Source organism: Aptenodytes patagonicus, chromosome Z (genome assembly GCF_965638725.1).
Source record: "Aptenodytes patagonicus chromosome Z, bAptPat1.pri.cur, whole genome shotgun sequence".
In the NCBI taxonomy this organism is placed as follows: Eukaryota; Metazoa; Chordata; class Aves; order Sphenisciformes; family Spheniscidae; genus Aptenodytes; species Aptenodytes patagonicus.
In genome coordinates this window covers 43,115,417-43,135,782 of record NC_134982.1, presented here as the reverse complement: position 1 = coordinate 43,135,782, position 20,366 = coordinate 43,115,417, and the positions used below count along the sequence as shown (strand labels likewise).

Here is a 20,366-nt window from a genome sequence, read left to right as displayed (position 1 = left end):
TTCTGTCATGCTACTTTCCAGATGATCAGCCCCCAGCATGTACTGATGCCTGGGGTTGTTCCTTCCCCAAGTGCAGGACTTGGCACTTCCCTTTGTTGAACTGCATGAGGTTCCTGTTGGCCTGATTCTCCAGCCTGTTGAGGTTCCTCTGAATGGCAGCACAGTCATCTAGCGCATCAGTTTTTCCACTACTTTCCAAATTGTAGATCTCTCAAAGATCTAAGCTAGCCATGTTTAGCAGACAGAGCTTATTTCAGGTAAACCTCAACAAGCATGCGTTCTGTGCCAACCCATTCAATGCTGGTGAATGTAACAATTCAGAGACACTTTTTCCTTTTCTTGAAGTTCTGCTCTTTCTTGCAGTCACTAGTGCCAAACATACTTGTGAAAAGCAACCTAGTAATGCTTAGTAGATGACTTTATCACAAATACATGGCAATGTACTGTTCTTAAAAAGTTACGAATGCCTTTATGGAGATGAATTATATCAAGGAAACTGCCAACTGTTGAGTTTTAAAATAAAGTAACAGCCTTAAGAAGTGTATCATAGAAATACAAACATGTCTTCTCCTCTCTAGAAAACTCAATTTCACTGGTAGAAACACATCCACAGTTGTCATACCCGCTTGAACCAGCATTAGCAACTAACCCCCAAATGCAATGAGCTGTGATTTTAAGCTTTTTATATAATAAGGAAGGTAAATCCCTCAGTCTCACTTTGAAAACTGTATGTGCTCAGGACAAGTACCTGGGCTAGAGTTTGGGCCATATACCAGGGAACTTCACTGTACTATAGCATAAAACTGACAAAGGAGAGAGACAGACACACACACAAGCTCTACTGAAAATTTTTTAAAAATCAGTTGACTACTTGTGTAAGTTTATGTCCTGGTGCATGTTGGCACAAGCAGTGAGTGGTAGCTTTCTGAATACTGGCTCTTCTTTCTTGAGCTAGAGGGGAAAGGACCAGAGAAGAGTCAGCCACTTACAGTCCCTTTGGGCTAACTACATAGAAATACCAGCCAGCCTCCGAGAGGTCACCAGTGGGGCAGCCTAGAGTTGATGAGATGTTCCTTCATCATTAATATATGCCCTTCATATTTAAAAAGGAAATGTATTGAAAATTTCTTAGACAACTGGGAAATTTTCCATGAACAGTAAAATGGAGGCTTACAATGGGGAGTTGTAAAAAAAAAAAAACAAAAAGCATTGTTTGGCAGGTTTTTAGTCCAAAATGCAGCAAATCGTTTCCAACTACATTGCTCTAAGGAACCTTCAGAAGCAGGGCAATAGTCTCTATATTTTTATGTTTTCCATTTAAAGGACAAAAATGTTACTGTTTTGTCACTTGGTTTTACAGTTAGAATAACATTCAGCATAATTTTCTATAGTTAGACTACTTTTTGTTAATTTGTTTTCCTGTTCTGCTTTGAAGTTCAAAACTGTGGATGAGCAGGAAACATCTTACTCTGTCACAGCTGCCCTTTTCATATTAAACTTCTCCCCTGAATATGAGATGTTGCTATAGTTCTTTAAATAGTTCTTGTGTCCTGGAACATGAAAGGTGATCAGGCGTATTTAACCTTTGGTTATTAAGTCAAGTCACAGGTTTCTTCTTGTGGGATACTGTGATACATTGGGTACTGGGGGAGCATAGAGTTTGAAAAATAGAATTAAAATATCAGCTATAAGCCCCCAAGATTAAGGCTCCCTCACCAAATGGATTTCTTAGCTCAAAATACAATATTATGTTATTCAATGACAGGAGGAATGCTCTTGTTTGAATTGTCAAAAAGTTAGACCCAGTCCATCAGCAGATCAAATGGGTTTTTTGTGCGTTTCTGTAATTTATTCTGTTTGAGTTAGTTGGATTCTGGCAAACCTAGGCAAAAATAGATTTTTTTTTTTTTTTTAAAGAAAAGTTTATTTTACAAAATATTCTATTTAAAACTCCAAAGACTTTTTAAAAATCCCATTAGATAATCCCCATCGCAAATGATTAATAATTTACTTAGCATCTCTGGTTACTGCAGATGACACTTGAGTGTTAACTTCTATGAAACATCCCATGTTCTTTGGCAAATTTGCAATGTGAGGCATTTCCTACTCTTGTTAGTTTACACTTTTATAAGGCATATATTCTTAACAGATCCTATTGCCAAGTACCACACAGGAGGTGCCTGGTTCAAGGTGTTTGATGATACTATAGACTTCAGGAGTTGCTGCATGCTTTCTATTGCCTCAAAAGTAGAAAGATCCTAAAGGATTTGGAGATATTTTGGTCCTAGGATGTGAAGAGGAGAGGATGGCTGGAATGGGATTTTGTCCTTGGTGGTGCATAGATAACAAAACTGGAAGTTAAGACTGAAAGACTGAAATTCGGGTGGCATTTGCATTTGTCATTCAAAGATCATGTCAGTAAATATAACTTGCTCAGTTCTCATATAATTTAATGATTCAAAGCTATGGGACATCAAAAAATGACTAAGATTACTGTGGAATTGCCTTTCACAAAGTTATTTCACAGCCAATAGTATTTGTCTGCTTCATATCTGTGTATGTAAGGTGGCAAAGTTAGAAGAAATGTGTTGAGAAAAATTTTGTTTGTATTTTAAAGATTATTTGGTTTCAGATTAATGTTTTGGATGGCAAATTCATTGTTTATCAGCAATTTAATAAGCAATCTAATAAAGTTCTTTGGCTTTTGTAAATATTTAAGCTCTCTCCTCCTGAAATGAGAACTTGTATCTTTTCTCAAAGTTATATATAACTGCCCTTAACAGAGTCCTGTGTTCCCTGCACGGGGCCATAATGGCAGTTGGAATTGGTGTTCTCTCTTTTTGGAAGTGAAAGAAAACATAACTATGGCAGCAGCAAGTTAGCCTCCTTGTGTTCAGTGGGACAAAGTGCTAATATAAAGTCCAACTAATGAAGGATAATATCAGAAAATATTTTAGAAAAACAATTTGCTATTTATGTATTTGAGCAATATATTATTGGATCATACAGGGTGGGAGACTGCTTGTGATTTAGAGTTAAGTCATGAGTAATTCATGGTAGAATTTTTTTTTTTTGAAAGTAACTTCAGGCAAAGTAACTTCAGGCAAGTGTCTAAGTCTCATGTAAAGTCAGGAGAACTTAGGGTGCTAAATGGCTCAGATCCTTCAGAAGCAGTTAGACTCCATCTTCCTTGGGGAAAAAAAGAGAAAGTGATCCTGGGTAGTTAAACTGTTAAATTTTGGTGGGAAACTTCTTCTATTTTAATCGAGTGCCTACTATGTCAACCTATATATGTTTATAAGATGACCTGGCAAAACTTTTATGTAGTTCTGAGGAAGTGTTGATAGATTAGTGTTTAGACTAGGCCTCAAATTGATCTTTTGATGAAGTTCAAAGTGTGTGAATGCTGAGTGCTGCTGATCTCCCACTTCTGCTTTTTGTCTCATGAGTAACTTGGGGTTTTGTTTTTGTCCAGTGTATCACAGGCCTTGTCCAGATACTCCCACAACTTCTCTTGGGTTTGTGCCAAATACGCATGCAAAAGGCTGATGTTCAACTCTGTGGTCACCATTCTCATGTCACTGAAGTAGTTTGTTTCACTGGCAGTGTGCGTACCAGAGCTGAGATCCCTTGATGAAATACTTCTTACAGTCAGAGCCGGTCTAACTTTTATTGTTAGATGCCTGCTGTGCGTGAAGTTTTTACTTTCCTTACATAGTGAGGCAGAAGTGCACTATGGCTTCTGATTTCAAATCTGGTTTCCAAATTCTCTCCTGTCTTCATAGCTGATTTAATTAGTGTGGAGAATGTAAGCAGTGAACACGACACGTGAGTGTCTGGATTGCATTTCACCTTGGTTTTGGAAAGATCTGCTCCCAGCACTGCTGGAGCTCCTTTGACAAATCTAACCCTACTTAGGGATACAAAGCGTTTAGCTGCTGCCTACATAAAGTTTCTTTCAGATTCTAGTTAGGCTTCCTGGTGTGGCAGTTTTTTGTTTTAATCTTTTTATTTGTAAGCACCTTTTTTTACAACAGCATAATTGTTGTCAGCAGTTGAAATTAAAAACGGTTGTCAGGTGCTGCCACTCCTATTTTGCCTCTGTATCAATGGCATCTGTAGCTATGTAAAAAGCAACTTCCTCTCCTTCTGCCATGTTAGAAAAAAAATTGATGCATGCTTGCAATCTTTTCCTTGTAGCTAAAGAGAGCGCGTTATCATGGTTCTTATAATTCTTCAGCGCAAGTTTGTGTTTCCTGCCTAGATTCCTTCTAGGTTTTTCTTTCTGTCTTTAGTTTTAAAGTAGTCTGGCAGAGTAAGGAAGGCAAGAAACAAGGAGGCAAAAGATTGAACACATACTCAAAATCGCTGTATGATGTGGATGGGGAAGGAAGGAGATGCACATAACATTTTAGTGGTGGTAGCTTCCAAATGTCCTAGGAGCAGGGAGCTACTGCCACACTGGTATGCTAGACACAGTGGACCTTACATTCTGCTTGGCTTTCGCAGATGCACTAGTGGTGGCTTGCCTTGCCAAGTGGCAAAGTTCTGCTGATAGCTTTACTTGCCATGTTTCTATACAATGCAGAAGGTGAGTGTTGCTGTCACTGAACTTGTAGAGAGGGGAAAGGAAGTATTGAGATTACAGCTTTTTTGGGAGAAAAAAAAAGTGAGGGGGGCATTGCATATGCTAAGCGAATTGAAAAGTGGTGTTGCAAAAAGCAGCCATGCATTTGCCAGCTTTAATAACTTGTGTGCCTTGTTAGTTCTAAATGCTTTAAAAACATTTAGAAGTTGCTAAGTAGCTGCTGTGACAGCCTAAGTTTTTGATATAAAAAGTCATATGCATTCACATGGAATGCAACACGTCTGTTGTGACAGTGCAGGGAAAGAGTCCTGCTTCCCTAAGCAAAGCCATGCATCGGTTATATTGGTTTTTGGAGGCTTCTGCCTTTAGAAGTCAGGTGTGGATTTCAGGAACTACGTTAACGACAGTGTTAGTTGTTAGGGTTTTTTTTTCTGCTGTTATTGAGAGCGAGGGTATTCAGGATTATAGGGATTTTATGATTAATTAATTAATCAGTTTCATAGTGTTGGGATGAACATTTGTGAAGAAAAAGTTTGTCCTACCACTGAATATAAGAAATAGTTGTCTTCGTAGCAGTTATCAAAGCTAACTCTGTACAGAGTGTAGAAGAAATGAAACTCAAAGGTTGACTCTTGTTGGCATTTACTCGTTTATAGCAGATGAAGCACTTCACTAGTTTGTTTTGGCACTTGCGTTTGCACTGGACCCAGTCCTTCCGCTAACAACTAACAGTATAATCTAGCAAGACAAGAACATGTATTTGGAGTTCTTGTTGTCTGATTCATTTTGTCAGTTTTAAACAAGTTTTTTCTTGTTTAATTTTTGTTCCCGCTTGTTACAGTACTTCCTATTACACGTGCAACACCAAGAATATAAACTGTTACCGGCATCATCTGGGACATCCTGCAGCAGCAAAAGATTTTCCATTAGGAGGCTGTTTCACTGTTTCCTTTTATTTAGTACAAAAAGGGACTTTTAAAATAAATTAAAAAGAATATATAAAGTTTAAATTAAGAGAATGTGTTTCCATGCTGAAAGCTGGGTGTTATCTATTTTGAGGATTGAGAAATCAAGGGAAATAGGGAAATTTGGTTCAAAGAAAAGATTAGAGTGTACCTTTTGTTCTTCCTCCTTAAACACGCATTTGTTCTGTCAGATACATAGTCCCAGTTTAGCGTAATGGAATGTGAAGCCTGGATTATCTCTGAAGCTCTTGTAGCACACAGAGATTTGCTTACTAGTGCACAGCTACTTCTTCATTGCCAGCTGAGGGAAAAGGAACATATGGCACCCATGGAAAAGGAAAACACGGGTTGCAAGCTGTCTGGCCCAGCCCGCTTCCCTGAAGAAAGAGAAGAAAGAGAACTGTGTCTGCGACGAAGGTGGGGCAGGATTAGGAAACTAAATAGCAGTGTAGAACTGTTACATGACTTGTAGTCTATGTTGATGTTGCAACAATTAAAAAGAATAGACGTCAGTTTGCTAAAGTCAAAAGATAGAATTTGCTGACTTTTCAAGGAAGATTCAATTTAGTGTGAATATTGCAGATAAAAATAACTAGCAGATTTAGCTTTTCCAGGAATACCAGTACAAGCATGTTTGGAAGCTAATATACTTCATCAAAGAAGAAACAGTATGATTTTTATTGTCTAGTAGGTGAAAAGCAGAAGTTAACAGTCATTGGATGAGTTTGGGAGAAAGAAGAAAGGTGAGGGAAAACCTCAGAAAGTTTAGGATGTGTCGCTCAAATTAGTTCCTTAATATAATTTCTCTTGATTCGTATTATTCAGTAATATTTTAATCATGAAGGATAATTCAGAAATAAGCAAGAATATTGGAAAGTGGAGGACTATTGCTGTGCCACTGTATGCAGTTTGCTCAGGCCTACCTAAGTCTCTGCGTGCTTGTCTCAGTCTTCCTGTGTAAAACTCTTCATTATAAACTATGGCAGATTTATCTTTGTTTGCATTTTCATTAAGCTATTCAGTAATGTGGCATTTAGATTCTCTTATATGTATAGGAGTTTTCAATTTTTTAAAAGAATATGGAGAATATTTAAAAACTAAAAACTGCTGGTCAGTGTTGATAATCTCCTTAGATTACTACTGTTTTTTTTGCTTTTTGACTAGCTTTTCTGCATTGTATAGGAAATTATTCTACTGTAGTGTAACTGCCGGAATTACAGGCAAAGTAGAGTGTTTTGAGGGTTTTTGTTTGTTTTGTTTTTCCTGTGACTAAAGCCAACTGTAGTCCATCCAGAAAAGAGTGAGAGAGTTTTTCCCGTTCTGTTCTGGGGCTCAACACAGACTGTTTCCTCACGCCCACCATATTTTTTGCTTCTCACAGAAGCAGTGAGACTCACTGTTTTTGGCTGGGTAGTTTTCTTCTGTCCACTTTCTTGTTTAGTCTCTGGGAGAGAGGGGGAGATGCATAAACATACAGAAATGAGACAAGAAATGCCCACTTACCTTTCTAGCCTGTACATTTGAACCTGCTATGTACAAATGCCTTAGGCTTTTCAGCACAGAGATCGCTTGGTGCCAAAAAGAATGGAAGTGGGTTGCCCTGAGCCGGGTGGCAGAGCAAGTTTTGAAGGTTTGAGGATCTGTCACAGCAGAGTTCCCCTGCTGCCTCAGTGAGGGCAGGAGGATTAATTTAAGAGGATAAAGCTAAACTGAACCAAGGCCACTTTAATTCTGAACACCAGCATCCTATGTGAAGATCTAGTGTATTTTAGAAGCATTTCCATATTGAAGCTATTGCAGTGCACCTTAGCGCATTGGCAGTTTCATTCTCACAGATTCCATTCTTACATGAGAGATGTTGTTACAACGTCCTTCATTGTGGAGGAGAACATCTGGGCTTTGCAAGAAGTGCCCAGACTCCCAGGTGTGGAGGAAGGAATCAAAGGAAGAGGGATCAGCACAAGACTGAGTGCTGAGCTTTTAAAGATGGTGTCTGGTCTTCAGTTGTCTGCCAGAACTTTTAATATGTAGTTTTTCATTAACAGTAAGCACACTGGAGCCCAGACTATTTTGGGATTTTTTGGTAGCCAAAAAAAGTGCAATACACTATAAAGAGCTAGAGGGTGATTGCTTGAAAAATTATAGGAAAGGAAGCTGCCCCTTCATGTTTATTCCATAGAACACTGTTGAAACAGGATTTTTGGGACTGCATCAAGATATATCAAGACATTGATTATCAGTGTTTTTTCCCTAGGAATGAACTGGTGAAAATCTAATTTTGCCTGATGCTGCTGGCCAAAGTGCAACATTAGAATTGATCAAGGAAAATGATCTACTGACTATTGGACCTGTCAGAAAACAAAGCAATAGCAAGGCTGTCCTGTTAGATGTTCAGATATGTTGTGATCTAGATAGGGTAAAGGAGTTGGCCTTCATACCTTGGCATACCTTGGTTTTCAATGTGTTTTAATTATAGCAGTTTTATTTGGTTTTTTTTTTACATTACGGTTCTATTTCTTGGGATTATTAGTAGTTTGTAATACGTATTTGCCTGAAGGATTGCACAGAAATGTAGCTAGAAACCTAAAGATCAAAAAAATACACAGTCTAATAAGAAAGATGAAGAGTGGGAAGAAAAGAAAATAACATGGAAATATCTGTTGGGTCTTCACTATTTATTTATTTGTTGCCTGCCTGGATTTTTGTGAAGACTGTGTTTCCAAAAGTGCTAGCCTAACTGAGGAAAAAGGAAGAGGGGTATGGAGGAGACTAGAAGGGGGTCAGGAGGGAACGTATGAGAGATAGGTGAGACTGGGAAGGGATGGAGGCAGGACGGAGAGGAAGGGGATCTGAGAGACTGCGAAGGGAGGGAGGGAGAAAGTGGGCTCAGGAAGAGCACTGTGTCAGTCACTCTGTATGCTATTTACTTCTCTTTTTCCTTTACATGTAGAGACACAGGTCTTTTAAATCACACCACTGTATGGTAGATCCTTGCTGGTAGTAGTTTTTTCAGCTTCTTGATTTGATTTGATATGTGGTGCTAAAACAAAGCTGCTTTCTCAACATTGAAAGAAATCTCTCTGGATTCTTGTATCACACTTATTTTCAGATCTCTGCCACATGAACATCAGAACCAGAAGAACTTTCAGGGGTTTTGCCATACCATTACTTTTGAATTTGGTGATGAGATGACAAGTTAATTAACTGCAGTCTCAGCCATTTTATATGAGAGAGATATATAGCATATATATATATATCATGGATCATATATATATATTTATATATTTTTATATATATGATACATATGATTCCTATTCAACATTAATTGTTAATTATAAGAAAATAAATACATAACACTAGAATATGTGTATTACCATTTTAATAATTATTTGCCCCATTTTGCATCTCTTTATGATACTCTAGTCACTTTAGTTATAGCATTCTTGAAGTGGAAACTCCCTGTCATTTATTTGCCAGTATCTGCAACAATAGTCTGGGGTGAGGGTCAGGTGAACTATAAATTCTTACATTGCCCCTGTAGCATGGTGTTTCCCAGTCAAAGATGAGTTTTTGGACTACCACTTTCTTAAAATATTTACAAACATTTAAGTCTATATCCTGTCCATCACTAGATAGACTAAATTCCCTTTGAAGTGAGTAGGAGCCACCCATGTATGTCAAAGGCAGGATGTGGCCTTTTACAGAGTGAGGTTGCTGTAAAGGGACACGCACATCCGAGGGTTTGTTATGAAAGAACATCTCATGCCGAAGCATGTTTTGTGGTCCATCACAGCTTGAAATGAGTCCGTGTACTGACTTCCAGTAAGTGTGTTTACCGGGAATTTTAATGCAATTCTAAATTTGATCATAGAGTGGGTACATTTTTAAGGAGGTAATAGCAAATTTGCGGTCTTTTTCTAATGACCCAAGACTCCAAAATAACACGTCTTTTTTTTTTTTTTTTTTTTTTTTTTCCTCCAGGCATGTGTTATTTGTAAATGAGCATGTCCCCAGGCTCAGTACATTAATGTTGTAAGGTTACCATTGCTCAAGTCAGTCACCTGCAATGTGCTCAGGAATTGTAGCCACAGCAGTAAAAACACTTGGCAGTAAGCATTGAGGAAGTGTTACGGAAAGCCTGTCTTTGGCTTGTGTCTATGTTGCAGTCAGTTTAAAGTTCTCCAGTGGTTGGAGCATATGAATGTCATGTGAAACAGCTACTGCTGCTCCTGATGGAAGAACTTTGTATAAATATGTGCATATATATAGTTTATTTCCTATTTTATAACATTGAGCTAGGCTGCAGCCTCTTGTTACTGCTGTCTAGTAATGACATTTTACTGTTCACCAGCTGCAGCATTCACTGTTTTATGGATTAATCTGGAAAAGGTACTTGAACTAAAACAGTAAGATTTTAAAGTAAGGTATTGATCTGAAACAGGACACTTTGATGCAGGGAAAGACTCAAGAATGATAGATCAGTCATTGCCTTTCTCAGCTGTCTCACAGTAAGTGGCAAGGTAGGGTTACTGACAGTTGTATTTTTTAGGCAAATTTGTCTCAGCCGTGGTGTCTTTTTGGTGCAAATACAGTGTAAATTTGCCTCATCCTTCTATTTCATAAATGAAGTTGCCAAAATCTGGGTTATCATGTGGACTAATGGACATGGCTTGTACACCTAGTGACATGGCCTTAAGTAGCCAACTTGAGTTTGAAGTGGGTGGTCTCCATTCTGTAGGAAAAGTACATTATTTGGGGAATATTCACTGTCAATTAATTATAACTAATGTGAGACTACTGTGATTTCTTTAAAGGAATAACTTCTCTTGAACTCTGATTAACAAAACAATATTTTTCCCCCCATCTGCTGGTGTAATTCCTAAATGTGGTAGTAGTTGTGGCATAAGTTTAAAACTTGAGAACTAGCTAAACCAGTGAATTTAGATCTTAATGGAGTTGTTCAGTTCAGGATGAAGAGCAAGGAAAGGGACAGATGATTCTGTCTTACTTGAAAGGGAAAGGAGCTCAGCTGAGGGGAGTGTTTAGGAATCTTCTTTCCTATAGAAATCTGTTAGGACTAAGGTTAAGTTGTGCACTTACAGCTTTGGTATGATGGTATTTTTCAGAGGATTAATTCAGCTGACTTTAATGAGTTACCACTGAGTAATGTTGGTGCAGGAGAAAGAACTGAACTGAAAGGTTTTCAGTTATGTCCTTGTAGGATAAGAAGCTTTACATATTTGTCTCGCTGGAGGGTTTCAGTTGTTACAGTTTCAGACTCAGCTTTGCATTTGTCGGATATCTAACTTTTCTTTTTCACAGCTACAGAAATTTTCTAGAGCCTTGGTTTCAGTTCTCTATCACTGAAAAAGGGATTTTTTAACTTTTATCTTTCATTCTGTGTAAATGAGTTGTATGCTTTGTGAACGTGAATGACCTTACTGATATGAAAACATTATCCAAGGAGAGCATGATTAAATGACAGCTGGACAGCTAGAAGTAGCCTCATGTTTGCATGCCCTGGCCCTCAGTGGGGACCTCAGCCATCCTGATATCAGCTAGAGGGACAACACAGCATAGCATAAGCAATCTAGGAGGTTCCTGGAGAGCATTGGTGACAACTTCCTGACCCAAGTGATAGAGGAGCCAGCTGGTCCTCATACTCACAAACAAGGAAGGACATGTTGGCAATGTGGAGGTGGAAGGCAGCCTTGCCTGCAGTGACCATGGAGCAGAGCTCAGGATCCTGAGTGGAGGGAGCAGGGCAAAAAAACCCCTGGACATCAGGAGAGCAGACTTTGGCCTCTTCAGGGATCCGCTGGAAAGAGCAACATGGGATAAGGCCCTGAAGGGAAGAGAGATGCTGGAAAACTGGCTGATACTCAAGGATCAGCACCTTCAAGCTCAAGAGCAGTCCATCCCAACAAGCAGGAAGTTAAGCAACAAGCTAGAAGGCCTGCATGGATGGACAAGGAGCTCCTGGCAAAATTCAAATGCAAAAAGAGACTATATAGAAGGTGGAAGCAGGGACAGGTAACTGGGGAGGTATATAGAGATGCTGTCTGAGAATGCGGGGGTAAGGTTAGGAAAGCCAAAGCACAAGCGGAGTTGGGTCTAATGATGGATGTCAAAGGCAACAATAAGGGTTGTTATATAAGCACATAATATAAGTACATAAGTACAATATATATGTACATAAGTAGCAAAAGGAAGACTAGGGAAAATGTGGGCCCATTGCTGTATGGGGCAGGGGCCCTGGTGACACAGGACATGGAAAAGGCTGAGGTACTGAATGCCTTCTTTGCCTCAGTCTTCACTAGTAAAGACATCAGAAAAGTCTTCAGAAATCTAAGGACCTGGAGACCAGGCAGAAAGTGTGGAGCAAGGAAGGCATACCCTTAGTGGATGAGGATCAGGTTAGAGAATAATTAAGCAAAGTGTGCATACATAAGTCCATGGGCCCTGGTGGGGCACCCATGAGTACTGAGAGAGCTGGCTGATGTCATTGTGAGATCACTGTCAATAATCTTTGATCAGTCATGGCAACTGGGAGAAGTGCCTGAGGACTGGAGGAAAACAAATGTCACCCCTGTCTTCAAGAAGGGCAAGGACACAGAGAACTACAGGACAGTCAGCCTCTTCTCGATCCCTGGGGAGGTGATGGAGCAGCTCATCCTGGAAACCATTTGCACATTAAGGACAAGAAAATCAACCAAGGGGAAGTCAGGCTCAACCAACATGATAACCTTCTATGATGAAATGACTGGCTTGGTAGCTGAAGGGTGAGCAGTGGGAGTTGTCTACACAGACCTCAATAAGGTTTTTGACACTGTCTGCCATAAGATCCTCACAGAGAAGCTGATAAAGTATGGACTGGATGAGCAGGCAGTGAGGTGGATTGAAAACTGACTGAATGGCCAGGCCCAGAGGGTGGTGATCAGTGGCACAAAGTCTAGTTGGAGGCCAGTAACTAGTGGTGTACCCCAGGGGTCAATACTGGGTCCAATCCTGTTTAACATCTTCATTAATGATCTGGATGATGGGGCAGAGTGCACCCTCAGCAAGGTTGCTGATGACACCAAACTGGGAGGAGTGGCTGATAAACCAGAGGGTCGTGTTGCCATCCAGATCCCCAGGACCTCAACAGGCTGGAGAAATGGTCTTGGCAGGAACCTCATGCAATTAAACAAAGGGAAGTGCAAAGTCCTGCACCTGGGGAGGAACAACTGCAGGCACGAGTTACTGTGGGCTGGCTGGCTGGAAGGCAGCTTTGCAGAAAGGACCTGGGGGTCCTCGTGAACACCAAGTTGAACATGAGCCAGCAATGTGCCATTGCAGCAACAAAGGCTAATCGTACTGTGGCTGCATTAGGAGAGGTGTTGCCAGCAGGTGGAGGGAGGTGATCATTCCCCTCTCCTCAGCACTGGTGAGACTACACCTGCAGTGCTAGGTCCAGTTCTGGGCTCCCCAGTACAAGAGAGGAAGAATCACAGAATCATTGAGGGAAGTTGTTCTGAAAAGTTCTTTTGTTTCCTATTTAAAGCCTGTCCAGGTGCTACTACCAGTTTTATAGCATACACACGCACACGTGTGCCTGCATCTTCTGTGATCTCCTTTTCTATTTTTTTATAAATCTATTTTAAAAGTACTTCTAGTATTAATATTTTCAACAGTAGCAGACGCTTTTTTTTGGGGGGGTGGTAGCTTTTACATGTTAAGCATATGAACTGTTTTACAAAGCCTCATATCCCATGTGCAAAACCTTGGAGGATTTGACCAGAGGTGGTAAGTTTTGGTTCCAATGCTGATTTTGCTTTGATGCTTTCCTTCAAGGTGTTTGGAATGACTTAGAGTAATGGAATCAAGACTAACTCGATCCTGTACTTTTATAGCGCAAAAGACCAGAATGAGCTATGGAACTTTTGCTTTAAATAATTGTTCCTTGCTAAAAATGTATGTATTTAAGCTTTTTTTGTTTTTCTAAGAATCCTGTAATTGAATGGCTTACTTGCAGATATGTTGTCTTAGTTGTACTTAGTAGCAGAAATAACATTGAAATAGTGAGTTATGTAGGTGTCAAACGTGGTGCCAGTGCAGAAGCAGACATTCAGCTATATGCATAGCACTACTCTACATGGACCTATAAATTATTTAAAAAAGGTATATTTTTTTATCTACAGAGCTTTTGATGGTGATTATTAAATATGTTTGGAGCCTCTCCCTCTGTTAATTTAACTTCTGAAATTGCAAAACTCTTATTCTTAATCATGTTCCCTGTCATCAGCAGGGGAAAAGTCATCAGAATGTGCTTTTAACATGTGGGATTTTAGAATGAATGAGAGCTGTTTCCCTGGTAACGGATTTGGAAGATGGTTCTGAATCCTACAGAATATGAACGGAGAATCTGAAATTGCTGCTGTTTTTTGGAGGGTTGTTTTTTTGGTTGGTCCCCCCTTGCCAAATTTGTTTCTTTATACGTTTATGGAGGGGTTTTTTTTGTATTGTTGGTTAGTAAAAAGTGCAGATAATACTTCAAAATATGCCTGGCACAGATACCAGGAATGGTGATTGGTAAATGAACAAGAGAAGTGAAAACACATTTTATTTTTGGGTTACATTTCTATTGGAAAACAGGAACTAACTGTGTATGAGTCGTAGAGATGAAATCTGCTTTGGCTTTTCCCCAGGTCATTAGAAACACTGTCTTGTCCCTGCCTCATAGTAATGGAAACAGTTGTGGCTTTGTTGTTGTGTAACTATGTGCATTACATTGTGAAGCTAATTTCAATATTCAATATGGTACCTCCATGAAAGAAGTTAACAGAATGGGCAGAATAATCCTCCAAGATTGCTGAATGACTCTAAAGATTTTTCTTTCTGATAAACCTCAAAAATTTCCTTTCTCCTGCTTCGGGTCTCCTCCTTGAAATAAACAGAATTTCATTCTGTATAGTTTTTCCGCCTCTGTTGTTTTAAAAACATAAATTTTTGTTGCTCTAACCTTATAAATTTTCAGTAAGTCAGGATTATTTACTTGAAAGCCACTTTTGTTATGTCCACGTTTGCACACTAGCACCATTTAGTTCTGTGTATCAAACTGTTAATCCTGCAGTTACAGAAAGATGTTTCCTTCTGCCAGTTGAACAAGCGTAACAACTGCAATTACAAAATACTGCAGATCCTGTTTAAATATAGTTTAGTTTTTAATGCAAGCAGCAAATCTAATTTAATTACTAAATGTTGGTATCTTTATTCTCATAATTAATTCTGCCCATGAAATAGCTATTTTTCTTAATAAAAATAGCTATTTTTCTTTAAAGAGAGTCAGAAATGTGGCCTGCCATAGAGGCTTGAGAGCAGAGGCTTGAGGCTACTGAGTTTTACAAAGCTGATAAGTCAGCTATAGCTATAAACAAGATTCTGTCAGTGAGCCTTTTCTAGTAGCCACTCATAACTGGAGAAGAGGTTTAATACTAGATTTTGGTCTAAAGATGGCATCAAACATTACTTTTATTACCCTGTACCTCACCTTTTTGTTTTACTTATGGCATTTTGACTTCATCATGTTTATCACGCTTGAGAACAGGGACAATTGGGAAGGTGATAACGGACTTCTCTTGCTTCTGCTGGGACGAGGGGCTTACTCATACAGATATCCAGTGATTTGGCCCTTGTCAGCACCAGAGCTGTTGAGTGAGGCACAGGTGCCAGGACAAGAGTGAAACCTGTTGTCATGCAGCAACAGATGAAATATATTTGCTTACTAACTGAGTTACATCTATTCATGTAAGGCAAGTGGAAGTGAACACATGGACAGGTCTACACTGTAGATGAAGGTATCGTTGCCATTTGAGAGCTGATAATGGTGAAGAGCAACCCCGATCTCAGTCATTTGAACTGCTCAAGTGTGGATCCAGGATTTACAGTAGGCTTTATCACCTCTGCCAAAGCTCCTGTTGTGTTGTTCTTAATGGTGCTATGGTTAGCAAAACTAGTTAGTTAGCTTTGCTCTGTCCTTAGCAATTACAGCCTTCTAGTTTTGTTGTGGCTGTACTCACAGTCTGCTCATTTATGTAATGAAGTTGCACACACAAAGTCCTTAAGAGAATAAGCATAAAGTTGCGTCGTTTGGGGGTTTGGGTTTTTTTGTTTGTTGTTTTCTCCATAAAGAATTGAGATATTAGACTTGGAAAATAAAGCTGACGGGCAAAGGAGGAGTTAAGGACAAAAGAGACAATGGCCAAAACAGATATAATGTTTTACTCCTTAAATTAACTGGCAAAATTCCAATATTTCTTTTAATTGAGAAAGTGGATTTGGGTAGGTAACACTTACCTACGTGGCAGTTGGTAGTTGAAAACAGAGGGAAAAAAAAAGAATGCTTGAAGTGACTGGAAGGAGTATAAATATGTGACATTAACTAATGTATTTCCATCTCACCTTTTGAGAATATTCTGTCTCTTGACCTAGTCAGTAGAATGTGTATTCCATATTTTGGCAGTAATGATTCAAAACCTTGCCACATAAACCCAATACAATATGATAGAGGTGTATAAAATCAAGAGTGTGTGGAGAAGGCAGGGGGGAAGATTTCTTGAATACAAGAACCAAAATGAAGCTGATGGATCCAGGCTCAGAACAAATGACATATCATGGGTGATAAAGCTCTGAAACTCCTTACTAAAATGTGTTGAGGACGCAAAAAGTTTCCATGGCTTTAAGGAGAAACCTGCCCAAGTACTTGAGAGGTACAGTAGGGCTACCAAATAGGTAGCTTAGAACATCATTAGCTGAATGCTAAATCCTAACTTTTAAGATGCAGAGAGGGTTTTGTGGAGGAAGTGTCATGTATCTGGGCCCCTCTTTTTACTCGTCTCTTGGCTACCACTTACAAACTTGGTTGGAGACGGGACGCTGCCTGAATGGACCCTTGATATGAGTCAGTGCAGACATTTTTCTGTTGTAAGGCTAATAGGAAAGAACAGAGGAACAAGGCTTATGTCCTGAAAAATGTTAGGAAATACACTGTTATGTCCTGTAAATGGGCTTAAAGCATTATGTACATGCAAAATATTACATGAATGATGTAAGTTCATATATGACTTTATAATATGTTTGTTAGGGGTTTTTTTGAATAGAATCAATAATTTCCAGAGTAGCTGACAGTAATGAATGCATTTTTCGTAATTTCAGTTAGCATGTTTTCAATCAGTATTTATATAAGAATCGGTAGAAATGTGAAACTACGTAATGTGGTGTAATGATAAAATTCTTCCCCAAATTCAGGATTAGTGCAGGCTTTATTGTTAAGGTGTAAATGGTGCATAAACTTTGTACAAATTTCTCAATGTTGAGGAATTTGATCCTTACACAAACAAAATTTCTTTCTTTTGTACTCATCTACCATGCTCATTTTGTAGTCTGACTTCTACCTACAGGATGCTTAGATTAAACATTGTAGGACGTATTATGATAAGATACTTATATATAGATCTTTTACCAAAAAACCCCTCCCAAACCCAGAAATACAAATATTTTGACTAAAACAATATAGATTATGGAGAATGGAAAATTCAGAAATGATACTACAGTTAATGGTGTCTCTTACGCATGCTCAGATATGGTGCACATCCTTGTATGTGTATTTACAAATATTCTCAACTGCCAGGATTTGCAAACACAATGCTTTTTGTCTCTCTCCTCTTTCCCCCTCCCCCAGGCACAGGAGAAAGTGGCAAGAGTACGTTCATTAAACAAATGAGGATTATTCATGGATCAGGTTACACAGAAGAAGACAGGAAAAGCTTCACAAAACTGGTTTACCAAAACATATTTACTGCAGTGCAAGCGATGATCAGAGCCATGGATACTCTCAAGATACAGTACACATCCAAGGAGAATGAGGTAAGCCAGTACAAAGAAAATTCTAGTTTCAGCCCCTGAAATTTCAGTTTCTACACAAATTACTTGAGTCATAGCCTTCTACAGGCAGAACCTTAACTATCCATGTGTCTTGTAGGGAGTTTGGTGCCTCACCATCTGATTCTACAGAACAACGGGGAGTTCCTAGTGGAAAGAGGGTCAGGGTAAGCCGGGGTGGGATGGAGCTGGCTAGGAAGGGAGAATTTTCAAAGTTGCAAGCTGGCAATAAGTACCAAAAAAATAAGTTTTTTGGAATCTAAGTTGTAGAGTTAGACTGTGCATGACAGGACTATGCAGACAGAGCCTGGTTTGTCAGTAGAGCTCCAGAACGAGGAATTTTGGGTCTGTTGTAGGAAAACATCAGATCTGCTTGGTGCTGGTATACCTTGAAACATGCCACCTAGAGCCCTTTTATGGATTTGGTAGTAACTTTTATGTACTTAAATAACTTGATAATGTAGAATGTCTTCTCCAACCATTTTTTAGTTTCAATATACGTTATACAATTACATTTTTGGTTTCAGTGCTTAGGATTATAGAACTATAAAAAAAAAAAAAATCTGCTTCACTTAAATCAGTGCATCCTTTGCATCCATCTGTTGCATCAGTTGCTCAAGTATCATTATGAATATATAGGCAAATTATTGGGTGGTATTTGTTTAAAATGAGAGATTTCCAGTTGGCTAAATTTTAGTGTTAAGATAGGGATGACTGTGTAGGAAGTGTCAAGGCAGAAATAATTTGTAGAATTTACGGGTTTTTTAACTGAAGTACTATATGAAGAAAATACAGTTGATAGCTTACTTTTCATTCAGAAAATATGATTGCATATGAACAATACAAAAAACCAAAATTATGATCAGATTTTTTATTATTTAAGTTGGTTTGTGTTATTTATTCTCCTTAGGGTTATAGAGAAGAGGGATAGAAAATGTTGTTTAAAATAAAGGACCGGCAAATTAAAATTATTTTATTTTTTTATCACAAAAGAATAGATGGTGTCAGCAGAAACAAATTTTGGACTTCAGAGAGCTGAGGCATTAGGGTAATTCTTTCCTACATAAGAAAAATATTCTGAGGGTTAGTAAGTTGTTTGTAGAACACCTTTAGATGCTTAAGGCGGCAGCAGTTACAGAAAGAGCAAATACGATTGTGAATATACTTCATCGTAATTCAGATGTGTGTACTTTGATGAAAAATTATGATAATCAGAATCTACTTGAAGAAATACATTTGCACTGCCTGAGTTTTGGGTTTGGTTTTTTTTTCTTCCCCTTAAGAACAAAATACAAAGACTTAACAAACAGCCAAGTTTTTCTCATTCTGGGCTCCAAGAGCTACGCTGGATACGTTCCCGTAACACGCTATTCTGGCTAGATTGTGTTCTTGACAATAGCTGTGCTGCCACTGTCTTCAGATTCAGAAGATGATAATGCTGTTTTACAGCTGTTGGAGAGAGGCAGAATTTGGTGTTGTGCTTCTTTATTAAAGGTAAGAGAGCGCTAAGAACACAGCTCCGCAAGCTCAGCTTCAGTGGCATTTAGAAAGTGAAGTCATTTTCGCTTACGCATGTGTTATGACCCAGATCGGGTGACTCGGGGGGGGTCGTAGCGGTTTCACGATTCCCTTGGGCTGAATTAAGGTGAAACACCACCAGGCGATCAATTAAACGCTTTATTTATGGCACAAGCAACTTAAACTTGGAAGGCGTAGTAACAGACGGCGTGGATGCTACCGAGGCATGTATGAGAAGGAACGACCGACCGACCAGAGCGAGGCCGGTCTCCCCACCCCTGCATCCCGCCGCGACCGCCCCAGACCTCCCCGGCCTCCGGCGGCGGCCGCGCACGTGGCTCCTGGCAGTGGCGCCTTTTATAGTCTAGGCCCCGCCTCTCGGCCGCGCCGGTCACGCCCCTCGGGGAGTTGCGTAACTCCCGCTCTCCTGCGCAGGCGCCACCGTGGGGGTGGTCGCGAGCCCCTTCCTCAGGTGATCTCCGTATGGCCTCGGGCCGTGCGTGGTGCGGGCCTATCGGAGCGCGGCGCTGCGCCCCCCGCGGCCCGCCCCCCGCGGCCCCCGCCTCCCGCCTGCGGCCCGCCGCTGCCCTGCGGCCCGCCACCGGCTTCGCCGCGGTGTTGGGGACGGGCGTTAACTCTTCCAGCCTCTCGCAGCACGGGGAAGCTCTTGAGAGACGACGTGAAAATAACCATGCGTCGCCCCGGTCACTTTGCAGGAGACGACTGCACTTCGAGCTTTTATTTAGGTGATGAATTTAATGCACAGTACTATAAATCTTGTACTTGCCTTTCATTAAAAGATCTTAAGCCTGTAATGAAAAACGGTGGACAAGAACAGTGATAAACAGAGGAGTTGTGATTCTGCTGTCGTAATTGTATTGCAGAGGCGTGTCCGGTGACCATGCAGAAGTTGTCCGACATGCTCCTCCACGTTTCAGTATGCCCGTCTTCTCCACGGCATGCCGCCTTTTCCCTGAAAAATTTGTTACCCTCTGGCCTGTTCATTAGTTTTTGTTTGTTTTTCTTGTATCCAGTTTGTGCTTTGGCCAGGTCAGGTTTTATCCTCTGTGGGCCCTGCTCTGGCTGCTGAATATCTTCATTTAATGTTTTTGTAGCGGAGAACGGATTGTTCTTTGCAGAGTGCCTCTTCCCTGTAAGTGTGATGTGGTGAAAGTCCGTAACTCATATATGGACAGAATGTCCAAAAAGGCCTCTTAATCCTCTTAATGTTTGCAAATAAAAGCAAGTTTTATAGAAGATGTTTGAAGAGGTTTCTTACTGCTGTTGTCGACTGCAAGTATTTAAGTCAATGGTCATGACTTTCTGTAGGTGCTGCATTGAGATGGGAAGGGGTTTTTGTTTTGTATCAGTTTGAA

The 20,366-nt window shown here is 39.9% G+C and overlaps 1 protein-coding gene across 1 annotated transcript in view; it reads left to right on the top strand.

Moving 5' to 3' along the window:
* The window catches only part of LOC143172802 (guanine nucleotide-binding protein subunit alpha-14), an 84,653-nt gene that overhangs the window by 22,607 nt on the left and 41,680 nt on the right, over nucleotides 1-20,366 (top strand). Inside the window, exon 2 of the mRNA XM_076362595.1 lies at nucleotides 17,273-17,457. Within this exon, the coding sequence (XP_076218710.1) occupies nucleotides 17,273-17,457 (185 nt within the window). The remainder of the gene's footprint in view (nucleotides 1-17,272; nucleotides 17,458-20,366) is intronic.